Source organism: Dromiciops gliroides, chromosome 6, assembly GCF_019393635.1.
Source record: "Dromiciops gliroides isolate mDroGli1 chromosome 6, mDroGli1.pri, whole genome shotgun sequence".
NCBI classification, from domain to species: Eukaryota; Metazoa; Chordata; class Mammalia; order Microbiotheria; family Microbiotheriidae; genus Dromiciops; species Dromiciops gliroides.
The window spans coordinates 271445045-271460957 of record NC_057866.1 but is presented as its reverse complement, the minus strand read 5'-3'; the positions used below and the strand labels follow the sequence as shown (position 1 = coordinate 271460957).

The 15913-nt window shown below is 41.6% G+C and overlaps 1 protein-coding gene across 1 annotated transcript in view; it reads right to left on the bottom strand.

Annotated features, from left to right (window-relative positions):
• Positions 1 to 15913, bottom strand: part of ANXA5 (annexin A5) — a 56159-nt gene that overhangs the window by 22043 nt on the left and 18203 nt on the right. Inside the window, exons 3-5 of the mRNA XM_043973221.1 lie at positions 5332 to 5416; positions 4566 to 4660; positions 2894 to 3007 (exon numbers count right to left, since the gene is read on the bottom strand). Coding sequence (XP_043829156.1) covers positions 2894 to 3007; positions 4566 to 4660; positions 5332 to 5416 — 294 coding nt within the window. The remainder of the gene's footprint in view (positions 1 to 2893; positions 3008 to 4565; positions 4661 to 5331; positions 5417 to 15913) is intronic.

The following is a 15913-nucleotide window of genomic DNA, read 5'->3' as shown; positions in this document are numbered from 1 at the left end:
CTCCCCTTATGTAACAGGGTGAATGGGAGTTCATATTTCCTTGTGTAACCTGGCCAATGGGCTAAAGTCATAGTACCCCACATAGTTAAATGCAGATTAGATCTTTGCCTTTAGAAAAAGAAGATTGTGTCCCTGGGAACAAATACAGAAAATCCTTCTCACAGTCACTGGAACTTAAGAGATAAGGGAAGATTTGCTTTGAGGATTTGTCAACAGATCTCTGGGAGGGAGAGACAGGTGAGAACACAAAAGGAGAAGTTCAACAGATTACAGAGTAGTAAAAAAAAAAAATAAGTCAATAGGCCTTAAAGTTACCAGACTTCAAAGGTCAAAGGCTAATGAATGATTACAAAGGGACTGAGAATTCCTTCAACAACCACGGGCAGTGACTATCCCATAGCAGGACCCCAGCGGAGTGAACAAGTCCCTCTTGATCCTAGGCGACTCCTGAAGCTGGACTATGTGGACGCCTTGAGATCTGGGCTCTCTAGACCCAGGGCTCTTCACTTAGAGTCCAGGGACCTTTTTTTAATAGTTTGGCTATAGCATTCCAATATATATGATTTCCTGTGTTAATCTCTTGTATTTTATGTTATGCATCTAGAAAAATTAATCTGAAAAAGGGTCCAGAGGCTGACCAAGAGGTCCAAGACACACACAAGGTTCGGAACTCTTGGTCTAAAACCTGGCTGAGCTTAGAACAAAGAGCCAGGCACCCAGGACAGACCCCTGACAACCTCGAGGGAAGATGATTCCCTCAGTCCTTGAAGGCCCAAGCTGGTGGGGGAGCGTCTCCTGATGGCTGCTGACGGTTGGGCATGAGGAGAGAGCTGCACTGGGACTGGGGATGTTAAAGGTGACTTAGGCAAAGAAGTCAAGGCCTTGAGATGCTGGTAGGGTTTGGGAAACCCTGTGAAAAATAGCAGAATATTGTCCATTTAGGAACATGGGCTGCCCCATTCACAAGGCAGAGAGAAGGCTGTGTCACTAGACCAAAATGACATGGCCTCAGGAGCCAGGAGGCTTGTCAAAAATCTAGACAAGAGTGGATCAGGGGTGGGGGAGCTACCAGGAGACAGAGACGATCCCTAACAACGAATGGAAACTGGTTGTGCCCAGATTGCAAGGTTTAAAATTTGGTCAGTCATCCCCAGCGTTCCAGGTGTAATTATTAGGGAAAGGACACGTTCTGCAAGGAAGTGAGCCTCCAGGAGGGAAAGGGGGACGTTTACATGGTTCTTTAGTGTTGGTTGGTAAAGGGCCCAACATGCCTTTTCTCATTTCTCACTATGAGCCTTAGGCCAACACAGTAAGATTGGCAACACAATGATTCCTGTTTTATAGATGGGTTCTGATTTGCCCAAGATCACACAGATACTAAGTATCAGCATCATGATTTGAACCCAGGTCCTTTGATTCCAGTGAAGTCCAGCCCTCTAGCCCCTAAGATACACTGCCCTTGTAAATGCCATTTGTCATGCTGGTGGTTGTTATCTAGTCGCTTTGGCTTGAATCATCACGAGTCACCAGCATGTACAATGAGAGCTACAGTTTGCTATCTTGTACTCAGAAGGAGCTAGGGAAGAGAGAAAAATACTGGGGTAAAAACTCCCCATCATGACAATTCTATCTCATTTCCCTCCTTGAACTAAAAATGAGAAGTGTTTCCTCCCAGCACCTATCCCAGGGCCCTGGGTGTAACAGTTGCTTAATAAAGGTTTGTTGAATTAACTTGCATTATCAGGTTGCCCTTAGCTTTTACTCCTTAGTAACCATAAAGATAAGTTAGGGAGGGGATTCTTGATTTTGTGGTTGAAGGAACTCCAAGGTGAGGGATCTTCCAATGCGGGTTGGGACTTTTGGTTCTATTTATAGTCTTTGCGAGTGGCCTAGAAAACTGAGTAGTGAGAGAGGTGACTGGCCCAGGGTCCCACAGCCAATAAGATCAGACCTGAGCCCAGATCTCCACTAAACTATACTATCTTTCTCCTGCAGCGATACCTTCTCAACATGAGTATCCAAATGTGGTAAATAATGAAAAGCTCTGATATCATGAGAGATTCGAGAAGAGTCTGATGAATATCAGACAGAAATAAAGACTAAAACAGATATTTGCCTTGTGGGGACCAATTTTTAATTGGGGAGTGTTGGCTAAGCGGCTCGCTGCAATATTGGGGCAAGGAAGGAGACTGGCAGCCTCCCTCAAAACAGAGCAGGATTTATTTTAACAAGAATGAACTTAAAAAAACACACAAATAGGATCAGTAGGATCAAGGGAAAGGAAATAAAATGGGGGAAGGGAAATTATACAACCTGAAAAAATGCCACCGCCCAGGAATCAGCTGAGAATACTCAGCAGAACTCCTGTGGCCTTCTAGCCTCCAGCTAGAATGGCGAATTCTCCTCCCCCAATCCCAGAAAAACCCTGCACAGCCCCAGCCAATGGGCTGGCCGCTCTGATAGTCACATGACTGCCCTCACTAGGCTTCCAATCATTATAATTTTGCCAGGCCCATGTAGGCATCCGGAGTGGTGATGATGTGAGGTGCCAGTGCCATGGCAACGGCTACAACCAGTGGGTGGAGCACCCTGCGGTTTGCAGAGCCCCAGGCCAGTGCTCGCTGAGGCATAAAAACCTCAAATAACAATTAATTCTTTACATTCTCCAAATGACACATTGATTTCCTTCCTTCCCTTCCTCTCTCTTCCCCCTGCTCACTATGAGCTTCCAGACAGCCTCCATAAAACAATTCAGAGCCATTTGTAAAAGGAGAACCAAAAGACGTGGCTAGGAGTGTTCACCTTCGCTGTGGAACAACTGGCTCTTTAAGAAGATGCACCACTTATTGTCTTTAGGAGCAAATTCTTTTTCCCCTTTTGGCTCCTCCCTTACCTTCAAAGCATGCTTCAGTTCATAGGCATCGTATAGCCTGGCTGGCTTCATCAAAGCCACAATGAGCTTCTCGAATTTCCCCGTCAGTTCTGATTTCAAGTCATCCAGAAGATCCTGCAGGAAGAAGACACAAATGGATTGGCCAGGAAGAAGTCTTTTTGTGTGTGTGTGAGGCAATGGGGGTTCAGTGACTTGCCCAGGGGCACACAGCTAGTAAGTGTTAGGTGTCTGAAATCGGATTTGAACTCGGGTCCTCCTGAATCCAGGGCCAGTGCTTTATCCACTGCACCACCTAGCTGCCCCCAGGAAGAAGTGTTAAATGAGTCTCTTCTCACACACACACATACACAGGTTGTATCTTCACAAATAATAAATAGATGGTCACAGAACTAGAGGTGGAGGGTGCTTTCAAGGTCACCGCATCCAACCCCCGCCCCCATTTTACAGATTTGGAAACTGAGGACCCGAGGTTTGGCGACTTGTCCAGGATCATGCAGCTAATGAGTGTCAATGGCATGATTTGAACTCTGGTGCAAGTCCAACACTTTTAACCACTAAACCATTCATTTCTAAATTAAAAGTTGAACAAATATAATTTTTTTTTAATCTAAAGAAGCCTTGTGTGCTGATTCATTGTTCAACATTTGGCATTTACTAAGTGCTAACTATAAGGTAAAGTGACACTGAGAATTTGAAGGAATAATGAAAACAATTCCTGCCTTCAAGGAGCTTACATTCTAAATGGGGAGATAGCATATACTTAAATCAGTATGTACAAGGTACACAGAGAGTAGATGGAATGTAACCTAAGATGGAAAGGCACTAGACAAGGGACCAGTAAGTCAAGGAATTCACAGAGGCAGAGGTGAGGAGGGAAGGTATCCCAGGCATTGGGGATGGTCAATGCAATGACACAGAGATTGAAGATAGAGTGTGTGTGTGTGTGTGTGTGTGTGTGTGTGTGTGTGTCCAAGGAACAGCTAGGTCATCCTTATGGCTGGATCACAGAGCAGGTAGAAGGGAATAATATGTAGTAACTAAAATCAGAAGAGTAGCCCAAGTGAGAAGGGCTATGGCTAAAGAAGTTTCTATTGAACCCTGGAGATAATAATAGGGAGCTCATAGGGAGTTTATAGAACAGGGGAGTGGCACTGTCACAGCCTATGCTATAAGAATAATATATATCAGGGCAGATAGATGGTGCAGTAGATAAAACACCAGCCCTGGATTTAGGAGGACCTGAGTTCAAATCCCGCCTCAGAAGCTTGACACTTACTAGCTGTGTGACCCTAAGCAAGTCACTTAACCCTCATTGCCCTGCAAAAAAAGAAGAATATATATCTATGTGTTACTTATATAAAAATGTATTTATAGAGAGTTTTAAGGTTTGCAAAACAATCCTGGGAGGTAGGTACTATTATGATCTCCAGTTTATAAATTAGGAAACTGGAACATATGGAGATTAAGTGACTTCCCCAGGGTCACCCATCCACAAGTGTCTCAGGCCAGATTCGAACTCAAAAAGATGAGTCTTCCCAATTGCAGGCCCCACCATTCTATCCACAGTGATACCTAGCTGCCCCAAATTAAATTGGATGAGCCCATTTCCAACATGCCTCATGCATGCTGGTCCTGTCATAGTCTCTTCTGTGGTTTAACAACGCACACTTACCCTGCCAAATAAAGTTTTAAATGCCACTGCAATTTCTTGGCGCTGGGCGTTGCTTCGGGCTGTGAGGAGAGTCAGGATGCTTTCTTCATCAGTACCTGAAATGAATTCATAAACAATCTTAGTCCTCTTCTTGAATATCTCCACCCTTCCAGGCCTCGCTGTGGCTCCCTAAAAAAACCAGGACCCTCTAACAGGGTCACCTACCTTTCCCTCATTTTCCCCACTCTCCAATCTCTCCAGTTAGCAGCTATAACTTCTAGCTCTTACCACGTTTTGTGGTGGGTACAAAAAGGTCCCTGGCATCTTTCAAACAACACCTGTTTTGGAGACTCGGGTCCCACAGCAATGTCCCATCATGGAGTGTGAATGTAACTCTGGTAGGTTTGACCAAGCAGGGAAGCCTTTAAGTACAAGCTTAATACTATCCTATGCTCCTGTCATGAATGGATCAGAAAGTGGGAGGGTCAGGACAAGAAAGAACTTGAGAGGCTGTCTAATCCAACCCTCACATTTCACAGACGAGGAAACGGAAGCCCAAGCACAGCAATGATGTTCCAGACGTCACAAGGACCTAAGTGACAGACCTGGGATTAGACCCTGGGTCCTTTAACACCCAAGTTGGTGATTTTTCTAGTCTTAAGGGGAAGGTAATCGGAACATTGTTGATTTTGTTTTTAACTAACCTCCCTTTAAAGGGAGATGTGTCAGTGTCAAAAAATCGTTTTCACTTAGACATGATTGCCAGGAATGCTGAAGATCTTCTTACCAAGTCCTTTCATCGCTTTCCGAAGGGTTTCGGCATCAGCCCGGTCATCAAAGCCAGGGAAGGCAGTCACTGTGCCTCTGGTTGCCTAAGGACACAAAGGGGAGATCATTACCTAGATTCATGCTGGGATTTGCACAACCCACAACATGGATCAATCTTCCAAACAGCAAATTTCTATTAATCACCTACTGTGTACCAGACACGACCTGGTGGACAGAGGCAGCCTCAAAAAGCAGGAAGACCTGGGTCTAAGTTCTGACTCTGAAACATATAGGCTATATTGTCTCTCCTCAATCTGTTCTGCAGATCAGCAAGAGAGGCTGAGAAAGAAAACAGTGAGTAACAATAGGCTAGAGGGAAGTTAACAGATAGTAATGATAAAGTCGCAAGTGACTGGGATGTTTATAACAGCTCTCTTTGTGGTGGCAAAGAACTGAAAATTGCAGGAATCCCCATTAGCTGGGGAATGGCTGAACAAGTTGTGGTGTATGGCTATGATGGAATACTACTGTGCTGTAAGAAATGATAAGTTCTAAAAAAATTAATTAATTTTAATGAAATTTAAAAATTAAAAAGAAAAAAGAAAAGTGATGAGCTCAATGATCTTAGAAAGGCACGGAAAGACTTGCACAAAGTGAGGGAGAGCAAAGTGAGCAGAATCAAAAAAAAAACCATTGTATACAGTAACAGCAATACTCTTTTAATAATGACTTTTAGGGGGCAGCTAGGTGGAGCAGTGGATAAAACACCAGCCCTGGATTCAGGAGGACCTGAGTTCAAAGCCTGCCTCAGACACTTGACATTTACTAGCTGTGTGACCCTGGGCAAGTCACTTAACCCTCATTGCCCTGCAAAAAAACAAAAACAAAAGACTTTTAGCCACTAAATCATTTTGACTATTATAAAGATCCAAATTAAAAATACAGGACATGGGGGAAGTTAGGTGGTGAAGTGAATAGAGAACTGGCCCTAGATTCAGGAGGACCTGAGTACAAATCTGGCCTCAGACACATGACGCTTACTACCTGTGTGACCCTGGGCAAGTCACAACCCTCAGTGCCCCGCAAATAAATTAATTAAATGAATGAATGAATGAATAAATAAATAAACAAAGGACATATAAAGAAAGATGCTTTCTGCATCCAGAGAAAGAACTGATAGACACATGTATAGAACAATTTTACATATATATTTGTGTCTCCTGGTAGTCATCTCTAGGGCAGGGAGGGGGGGTTAGAAAAAGAAAAAGAAATAAATGTACATAACTTTGCTGTATATTTGGAAAGAATAGCAAGTTGTACGTGGTAGATTTGCATTTTCATGTGCAAACATTTTTTTACTGTATTGTATTATGGAAATGCTTCTTTTGTTCCACGGATTGAAAATAAAATAAAGTTTAAAAAAAATAAGCAAACCTAGAACATGGGTCTCCAGGCAAACTTTAAGGTTCTAAGCTGCAGGGAAGATGCCCACTTGCATTGACAAAGAGAGTTTCCTCACCTGAGTGTTCCCCATCCCAATGAAATCACAGGTGCTGTCTCTATCCTTCACTACATCCCAGGAATGTGCTAAAATTTCTGAGCCAGTTGTTAAATTTTTAGTGAGCATGTATAGCTCAGATATGTGTGTGTGTGTGTGTATAAAACTACAAATCAGGAATGAAAAAAAAATCCCTACTTGAAATGAATCTACATTGTAACAGGAGAGACAAGCCATATAACAGTATCTATAAAATAACTATCAAGTGAATAACTGCAAAGGAGTCGGGGCATTAGCAGTTGAGGGGAATAAAGAATGGTTTGGTGAAGACAGTAGTATCAGAGTTAAAAATTCCTAATCATGTGATGGGAACAAAAAGACCAGTTTGGCTAAATCACAGAGTGAACGTGGGGACGTACCTAAGCTGGAAATGTGGGTTGGAGCTATCAAAAAGGGCTTTAAAAGCCAAACAGAGGGGGCAGCTAGGTGGTGCAGTGGATAAAGCACCAGCCCTGGATTCAGGAGGACCTGAGTTCAAATCCAGCCTCAGACACTTGACACTTATTAGCTGTGTGACCTTGGGCAAGTCACTTAATCCTCATTGTCCCGTTTAAAAAAAAAAAGCTAAACAGAGTCGTCTATATTTGTATTATATTTTATGACTTCTAAAGAAACTTCTGTGGTCTCTGTGTGGTAGCATTATGTCCCCACTAGGAGCTGAAAGGGATGTCTATCTCCCATGACTTGAAGCCTGGTTACTCAGGATGTGTAGGTGAGTAGGTCAATATGCCAGAATGTATTAAGCTCATGGGTGCATGACCACCTATGGATTGTTCAAGTACTCCAGGTAGACACCTTCATTCTTGGGTTTCCCATTCCCTAGCAGAGCCCAGTTTGTGGGTTGGGAGGCAAGGATGTCTTCTTTGCATTTGTTAAATGTACATAAGATGAATTCTCCTTGGGGCCATGTCCTAAATCTGTCTTTTCTTCCACTGACAGAACCTCTCCCTGCTTGGTTTTGGTCAGTGTACTAGACCCTAGGCAAAAGAAAACCAGAGACACAGAATCATTGCTTTCACTTTTAAACAAGCCTCTACCATGACTCCACCATTCTGAAAATGGACATAATCATGGATTTCCTTTTTTAAATCAAGTTCCTATTTCCTTTGCTGCTTCACTAGCAATGCTTAAATGACCCAATAAAATCTAAAACAACATATATCAGGTCCTATCTCAATAACAAATTATATTTACATAGTGCCTTAGGGTTTGCAATGTCCCATCAAACTGATGTTGCTATTAAAGAGATATTGTTGTTGTTCAACTGACTCTGACTCTTTGTGACCCCAAATGAGCTTTTTCTGGCAAAGATACTGGAATGAGTTGCCATTTCCTTCTCCAGTTCATCTGGCAGATACGGAAACTGAAGCAAACAAGGTTAAGTGACTTGCCCAGGGTCACACAGCTAGTAAGGGTCTGAGGCCAGATTTGAACTCCTGATGATGGGTCTTCCTGTTTCCAAGTCCAATGCTGTACCGCACCACCTAACTGCCTACCAAACAAACACATGGGGAACCAGGTGTCTTCTCTGTTGACATTGATCCTGTCATATTCTGTGATTCAATACAGTATGTGCTCACCACATCCAGCATCTCTCAGCTCTCTTGCTGAATAAAGTATTCATGATTTGTAAGTGTGAGGCATCAGTGTGGGCTAACAGCCTTTGACTGCTTTTGTTTGTTGATCCTGAGCCATATTTTCCAACATTCTGCCTGCCATCTTCCCCTGTGCCCAGACGTGCATTGAAATCAAGAGTATTCCAGCCCGTGTTCATTTAATTTGGATTATCTCATGGATTTTTCTACCTCCTCATTGAGATAAAATGAGATAATAGTAAGGGTTTAATAAATGCTTTCTCCCCCCCCACACACCCCATTCTCTGCAACAGATGGTGGTACACAAGCTGTAATTTTCTCCAAGGTGGTATTTTTGAAAATGCTGATTGTGAGTACTTCATTACAAGGTGGCCCAGTAGCCCATGTCATAATGTGCCTTGGTATTCTTAGAGACAATGAAATAAACTTGGCCACCTATTTGTCTCTCTACAGGTGTTGCCTCAGACAAGCTGACACCTGGTAAAGACCTTAGCTTAAAAAGACCAACGTCTCCCATCCCAGGGTCATCACCAGTCGTCCTGACCTATGATCTTGCCACTGGGCCCAGATGACTCTGAAGGAGAGAGTGAGGCTGATGATTTTGCATGGCTCTGACTCACTTACATCCAATTCACTTCCAAGTCAAGACACTACCCTGTTCATATCATTGGTCCTCTTTGAGAACAAGGATGAACAACAGCCATTCTTCCATTTTGCTGCAATTGTCTTAGTTCATAGGATTTCACGATCAATAACAATGGGATTTGGTTCCTCAAGGAGTAAGTAATACTAGGTCTTCACTTTAGAGCTAGAAGGACCCTTGGGTTATCTAGTCAACTCATCAATTTATAAATGAAACAACTGGCATATGAAGAGGTTAAGTGAGTTTAAAATGAGTTTGCCATCCACTTTTCACATGCCAAGGCATTCTGCTCACTTTCTTCCCCAAATGACGTCCTTCCCTTTCCCCTACTTTGAAGGTCCCCTTTCAATTCTGTTATTTTCCCCCACTAGAATGGAAACTTCTTGAGGGTAGACATTGTCTTGTTTGATTCTACTTGTATCTTTAATCTGGTATACAGTAAGAGCTTAACAAGTGCTTTTGCTATCAAAATGTACTCTACAGAAAAACAATTGAAAAGGCTTTAGAACTCTGATCTAACACAATGAGAAACCACGAGTCCAAAAGTATGAAGACAAACTATGTCATTCATCTCTTGACAGAGAACTGATGACCTTCAAATTCAGGAAGAGCTACAGATTTTCAAACACAGCTGATGGGGGAACATGTTTTGTCAGACTATTTGGACATGGATTAAGAGATTTATTTTCAAGGTTTTTTAGATCTGTTTTTGATCGACTGTGAAAAAAGTAATGGGAGGGACGGATCAATTTTTTAACCACTTGGTATTTGAAAAATAAATATTAAAAAACTAGAAAAATATACTCTGTGGCAAGAATGAATAAAAGCTGTATGGTCCTAGAAAAAGAACAGAGAAATAAATCAAGGGAAAAGGAGGAACCCAGAAATAGAACCCAATGGAAATAAGAGGCTATTCTTTGATAAACTTATATTTGAATCCCCATTAAATTCAAAATTATCCGAGAGATAAATAATTTATTAATATATTAATTTATTAAGTTCTTACAATGAGCCAGACACTATGCTAGGAAACCAGAAAAATGCTTTAAGAAACTGCTAAGTTCTTCAAAAGGATAGTGATAATGAATTACCTATTTCTCAGCACAACTACCAAGTTTTCTCTGTTCAGTGGGACTACTTCCTGTCAACTCTGAATGAAGACACCATAGAAACCAAACTCCATGAAACAAATCAAAAATCACCAAGGCGATGAGTCACCATCACAAGTTACCCTCAACATGGACTCTCCACTCTAGCTGAACCAGCGTGGAGTGTACTCCAAACATCCCAAAGCCAAAGAGAAACAAGAAAATTATTACTGGCATGCTTACTTTTCAGAGCTAAAGAAATATTTTCCTTAAAAGCCATATTAGTTGAATCACACTCCAAATCAACTCAGGACCACAGTAACATCTGGAGACCAGATGTGACTCACAAATGTGAGTCAGAGGGTGGAAGAAATGTATAGGGGTGATCCCCCTCCAAATCCCTTCCCTTCTTTTCCCAAGATAATCTCTCTCATTTTCTTGACAAATTCGGTTTGTCTCAAATCAAAACTGTTTCTTCAGAAATTTCAACTTTATTTCATTCATATGTATTCCATTCCACCTAGATAGGTCTATTTTTTAACCCCCCTCCCCCCACTCAAAAATCTTCCATGAATTCCCTGTGGTCTCTAGGACAAAAACACAAAAGCTAGGCATTTAAGGTCCTTCAGAACCTGGCTCCTCCTTACCCTTCTAATCTTATTGCATCTTATTGCCCCCTCACTCGCCCCTTTTTCTAGTTAAAATGGCCTGTTAGATGTTTTGGGACACAATATACCATCTCCCATCTCCAAGCCTTTGTACAAGGGGTCCCCTCATCTGAAACGCACCCCTTTCTCACCCACCCTTTATATAGATAGCTCAGGCACCAACTCTTACAAGAGGTGGTTCTCCATCCCCAGTTATTAGCACCGTCTCCCTCCAGAAATAACTTGGTATATCCATAAGATGTAACTTCCCTAAAGGGAGAGACTACTTAATGTTTATCTTTCATGGCCAGTGCCTACCACAAAGCTGTCTCCTAGTAAATAGCTATGGAATTGAATTCATACATACTCAATAACTCTCCTCTGTCTTCACCAAAGAATTTTCATTTGCCCCCTTGGAAAGAAGTTTTGCAGAGATAGACAACTCATCCTTTAATTATCACCTTGGAAAAAAAAGTCCACCCCAGCCCTATGATTTTCTGGAAGGGAAGAAAGGTCTTCTATAAAAGTCCACAGTAGAAATCAGAATCTTTAAAACCACAAATGCACAGTGGAAAAAGAAAGCACGTATGCATGAGTGCCTCCCCTGGTGAAATCATACCTCCACTAATGGGGCAGTGCTAGGCAGGCTGCTCAGGTCAATTCCACTCAAATGAAAGCCATCCCAGCTGGCAAGCCATCCCAGGAATTATTGGAAAGGATAGCACTTCCCTCTCAAGCTCCTACAGATTTTGTTTTCATAATCAATGACCTTGCTAAAAGGAGTGGAGAGCCATTTGTCTAGCACAAATGGGGAGCTTCAGGTCAGCTTTCCCTAGGATCTGCTCACCCAAAGTACAAAGCAATGGGTGTGTTAGGGATAAAGTGCACCAAGGAGCCAGCAGGGAGGGAGAAAGAATACCAAGAGAAGGGTAGAAGAGAAAAACAAAGGGATAGATCATCCCCATTTTGCAAATCAGGAAACTAGAACTCAGAGGAGCACAAGATATATAATACTATCCAATAAACATTTATTGCATAGATTTGCCCATGGAGGTCTGAAATATTTATTGTAAACTATGGGTTGTGACGTCATATGGGCTCACTTAACTGAACATGGGGGTCACTGCAGCCTTGGTTCTGAATATACAACATGCTCACTTTGCACTGTGCATGCCATCATGGGGTCATGTCAAAATTTTTCAGGCAAAAAGGGGTCTCAAATAGAAAAAGTTTAAGAAGCCCTGGCCTAATGGATAGAGCACTGGGTTTGGAATCAGGAGGACTTATCTTCCTCAGTCCAAATGTAGCCTCACACACTTATTAGCTGAGTGACCCTGGGCAAGTCACTTAACATTGCCTCAGTTTCCTCATCTGTAAAATGAGCTGAAGAAGGAAATGGCAAACCACTCCAGTATCTTTACCAAGAAAACCCCAAGTGGAGTACAGGAAGTAGAACAATACTGATACGATTGAACAACAACAAAATACTAGGAGCAAAGCACTGTCCTGGATGCTAGGGAGAGGGAGGAAGAGGAGGAGGATTTATTTCCTAACATTATCCCATTTGATCCTCAAAACAAACTGAGAAGTAAATGATATTATTATTCCCATTTTACAGATAAGGAACCTGAGGCAGACAGAGGTTCTGTAAACCCGGGTTTATAGAACTGGTAAATAATCTGAAGCTGGATTTGAACTCTGTTCTTGGTGATTAAAGTCTAGCACTCTAAGTACTTTGGCGCCCCCTAGCTGCCTCATGTAGCAGCAAAGTGACACAGTAGAAAAATTGCAGGGACTAGAGTCAGGAAGACTCGTGTTCCTAAATTCAAATCTAGCCTCAGACACCAAATGGGTGACCCTGGATAAGTCACTTAACCCCATTTGCCTCACTTGCCTTATCTGTCAAATGATCTGGAGATGGAAATGGGAAATCACTCCAGTATGTCATATAAATGATAGTTATTGTTACATAACACTTTATAATAGTTATTGTTATAATTATAAATATACTTTATAATTATTATTATAGATATACTGTATACTACTTATAAATATACCTTAAAGTAATAATTATTATAGATATGCTATATGCTGCTTATATACTTTGTAATAATTATTTTAATATATTATAAGTGTAGTTATGCATAATAACAAATATATTTATGCAAGTACTTTGTAATAATTATTCTTATAAGTAAACTATATAATAACTATAATTATAAATATGTTTTATAAAAATAAAGCAATCTCAAGAGAGAATAAACATTCCCTGGGAGCATCAGGAAAGGCCTTGAGGGGAGGCAGGACCTTTTTTGAGACAGAAATAGAGAACATTCTAGACATGGGAGGAAGTCTATGAAAAGACCCAGAGGCAGGAGAGGAAGGTGAAGAATAAAGACCCTGGGAATGGGGTACAATATTAAATAAGATTGAAAAACTTGGGTGAATCAGATTGGAGAGTTACGTGACTTGCCCAGGGTCACACAGCTAGTAAGTGTCAAGTGTCTGAGGCAGATTTGAACTCAGGTCCTCCTGAATCCAGGGCCAGTGCTTTATCCACTGTACCACCTAGCTGCCCCCCTGGAGAGATCTTTAAAGACCAGCCTAGTGATTTTCTATTTTAGCCCACAGGCAATAAGGAGCCACTGAAGATTCTAAGTAAGGGAGTGACATGGCCAGATATGTACTTTATGAATATCAATTTAGCAGCTATGCAGAGAATGGATTTGAGAAGGGAAGTGCTGGGAGCAGGGTGACAAATTAATTGGTCATTGCTACTGCTATTCAGTTGTTTCAGTCATGCTGAACTCTTCACAATGTCATTTGGGGCTTTTTTAGCAAAGATACTGGAGTGATTTTCCATTTCCTTCTCCAGTTAAGAGGTCATTGCAATAGTCCAAACATGAGGTTATGCAGGCCTGAATAAGGGCAAAGATGTAGAAGTAGAGAGAAGGGGACAAATGAGAGAGGAGAGATATAACATGTATTTGGTATTTATTGTATCTCCATGAAGGAAGGGGACATCCAGTGGGTAGTTAATAAATGTCTACTCAAGGACGCCTCTAACATCTGCTGTCAATTCTGGGAGGATTACTTCTGCTTTTCACGTAACTGGCAAACCTGTACCTTTTTTGTCAAAGCCAACTGTCCTTTGCCTTTCTTTATATCTATGTCACTTATTATTATTATATATTATTATTATTATGTCACCATGCATAACACACAGTAAGTGCTTAATAAATGCTTGTTGACTGAGTAGTCCTATCCAGTCTTTCTCCTATTAAGTGAAAGCACTTCTGGACATGAGCAGTAAATAAGAGTTCCTTTGGCTAAAGAATTAACCATCTTGAGGCCAAATTAAGAATGAACCCCTCAGGACTTAATGAAGCTAGTCCTCCAGAACCACAAAGCCTTTACAATTTAGTCAAATCAACAAACATTTATTAAGCACCTATTACATGCCCAGCAGAGTACTAAGTAATTGAATACAAAGAAAGGCAAAAAACAGTCCCTAATATCATGGAATTTACAGTCTAATCCAAGCAGACCTTGGAGCCTACAGCAATCACCAGGCAATAATGCATGGGGGGGGGGGCAGCTAGGTGGTGCAGTGGATAAAGCACTGGCCCTGGACTCAGGAGTACCTGAGTTCAAATCCGGCCTCAGACACTTGACACTTACTAGCTGTGTGACCCTGGGCAAGTCACTTAACCCCCATTACCCTGCAAAACAAAACAAAACAAATGCATAGTGGGTAGGGCAATGGGTTTTGGAGTCAGGAAGAGCTGGGTTCAAATTCTATCTTAGCTTACTTACTAACCATATAACCCTGGGCACACAACCTCTGTGTGCCTCAGATTTAAAGGCTCTGAAAACATCCCCCTCCCTGGAACAGTTTAAATGGGGACTTTTCTTAAAAATCTGTCAGCCCTATAAACACAAGTTGTTGGGATCCTAGTGAGGTGATTTTTATTCAGCCATAGATTGGACTAGAAGACTTCTAAGATCACTCTTACATTCTGGGGTTCTGGGATTCTGGGGTGGTTGCATAACTGGAGTATAGAGGGCTACACTTGAATTCTGGAAAACCTGAGTTCAAATCCCGCCTCGGACACTTACTAGCTATGTGACCCTGTACAAGTCACTTAACCTTTGTCTGCTTCATTTTCTTTATGGGTAAAATGAGGATAACAATAATAGCACCTACTTCCCAAGGTGGTTGTGAGGATCAAATGAGATAATATTTGCAAAGTTTTGTAAGCCTTAAAGCTCCATGAAAATTCTAGCTACTGTTGGGTATTCAGAGATGAGGAAACTGATGCAAACAGGGTGAAGTGACTTGCCCAGGGTCACACAGCTATTAAGTGTCTGAGGCTGGATTTGAACTCAAGTCCTCCTGAGTCTCCCCATTTTGCTTTCTTCTTTCCACTATTTGTCTATGGCTTCCAATACTCCTGACCTCCTTCGGTTTAATAATAACAATAACAGTAGCTCACATTAACATACCATTTAAAGATGTGCAAAGAGCTTTACATATATTATCTCATTTATCTTCACAATGATACTAGTAGGTAGGTGCTACGATTATTCCCATTTTACAGATGAGGACACTGAGGCAGAGGTTAGGTAACTTGCTTCAGCCAATAAGTATCTGAGACAGGAAATGAGGACAGGTTTTCTTTCTCCAGGTCCACAGCCCCAAGAGGAAAACTCACAATTTTCTCTAAGACTTGAGAGAAGTGATTATTAATAGCTAATCAATTTGAAGAGAATCAGAGATCCCCCCCCCCTTTCTTTCCTATTTTCAAGATCTTGGTCTCTAAAATTAAACTTCTCTATCTGACCCAACCCAACCCTACAAAGAATCTCAAATCTTGGGTGAATTCCATTCAATCAAGCTTAGGGAGAGACACATCCTTTTGTCTAGATAGCCCAAAGCTGGGGGTGGTCTGAGGATAGATAGTTTCTTTGTCCAAGAGTGTCATGATGTCACTCTCAGACCCTCATTTTAATATAGCTTGCTTCCTGTTGTGTTATCCAATCAGAGTTGACTGACACCCCTTAGGAATA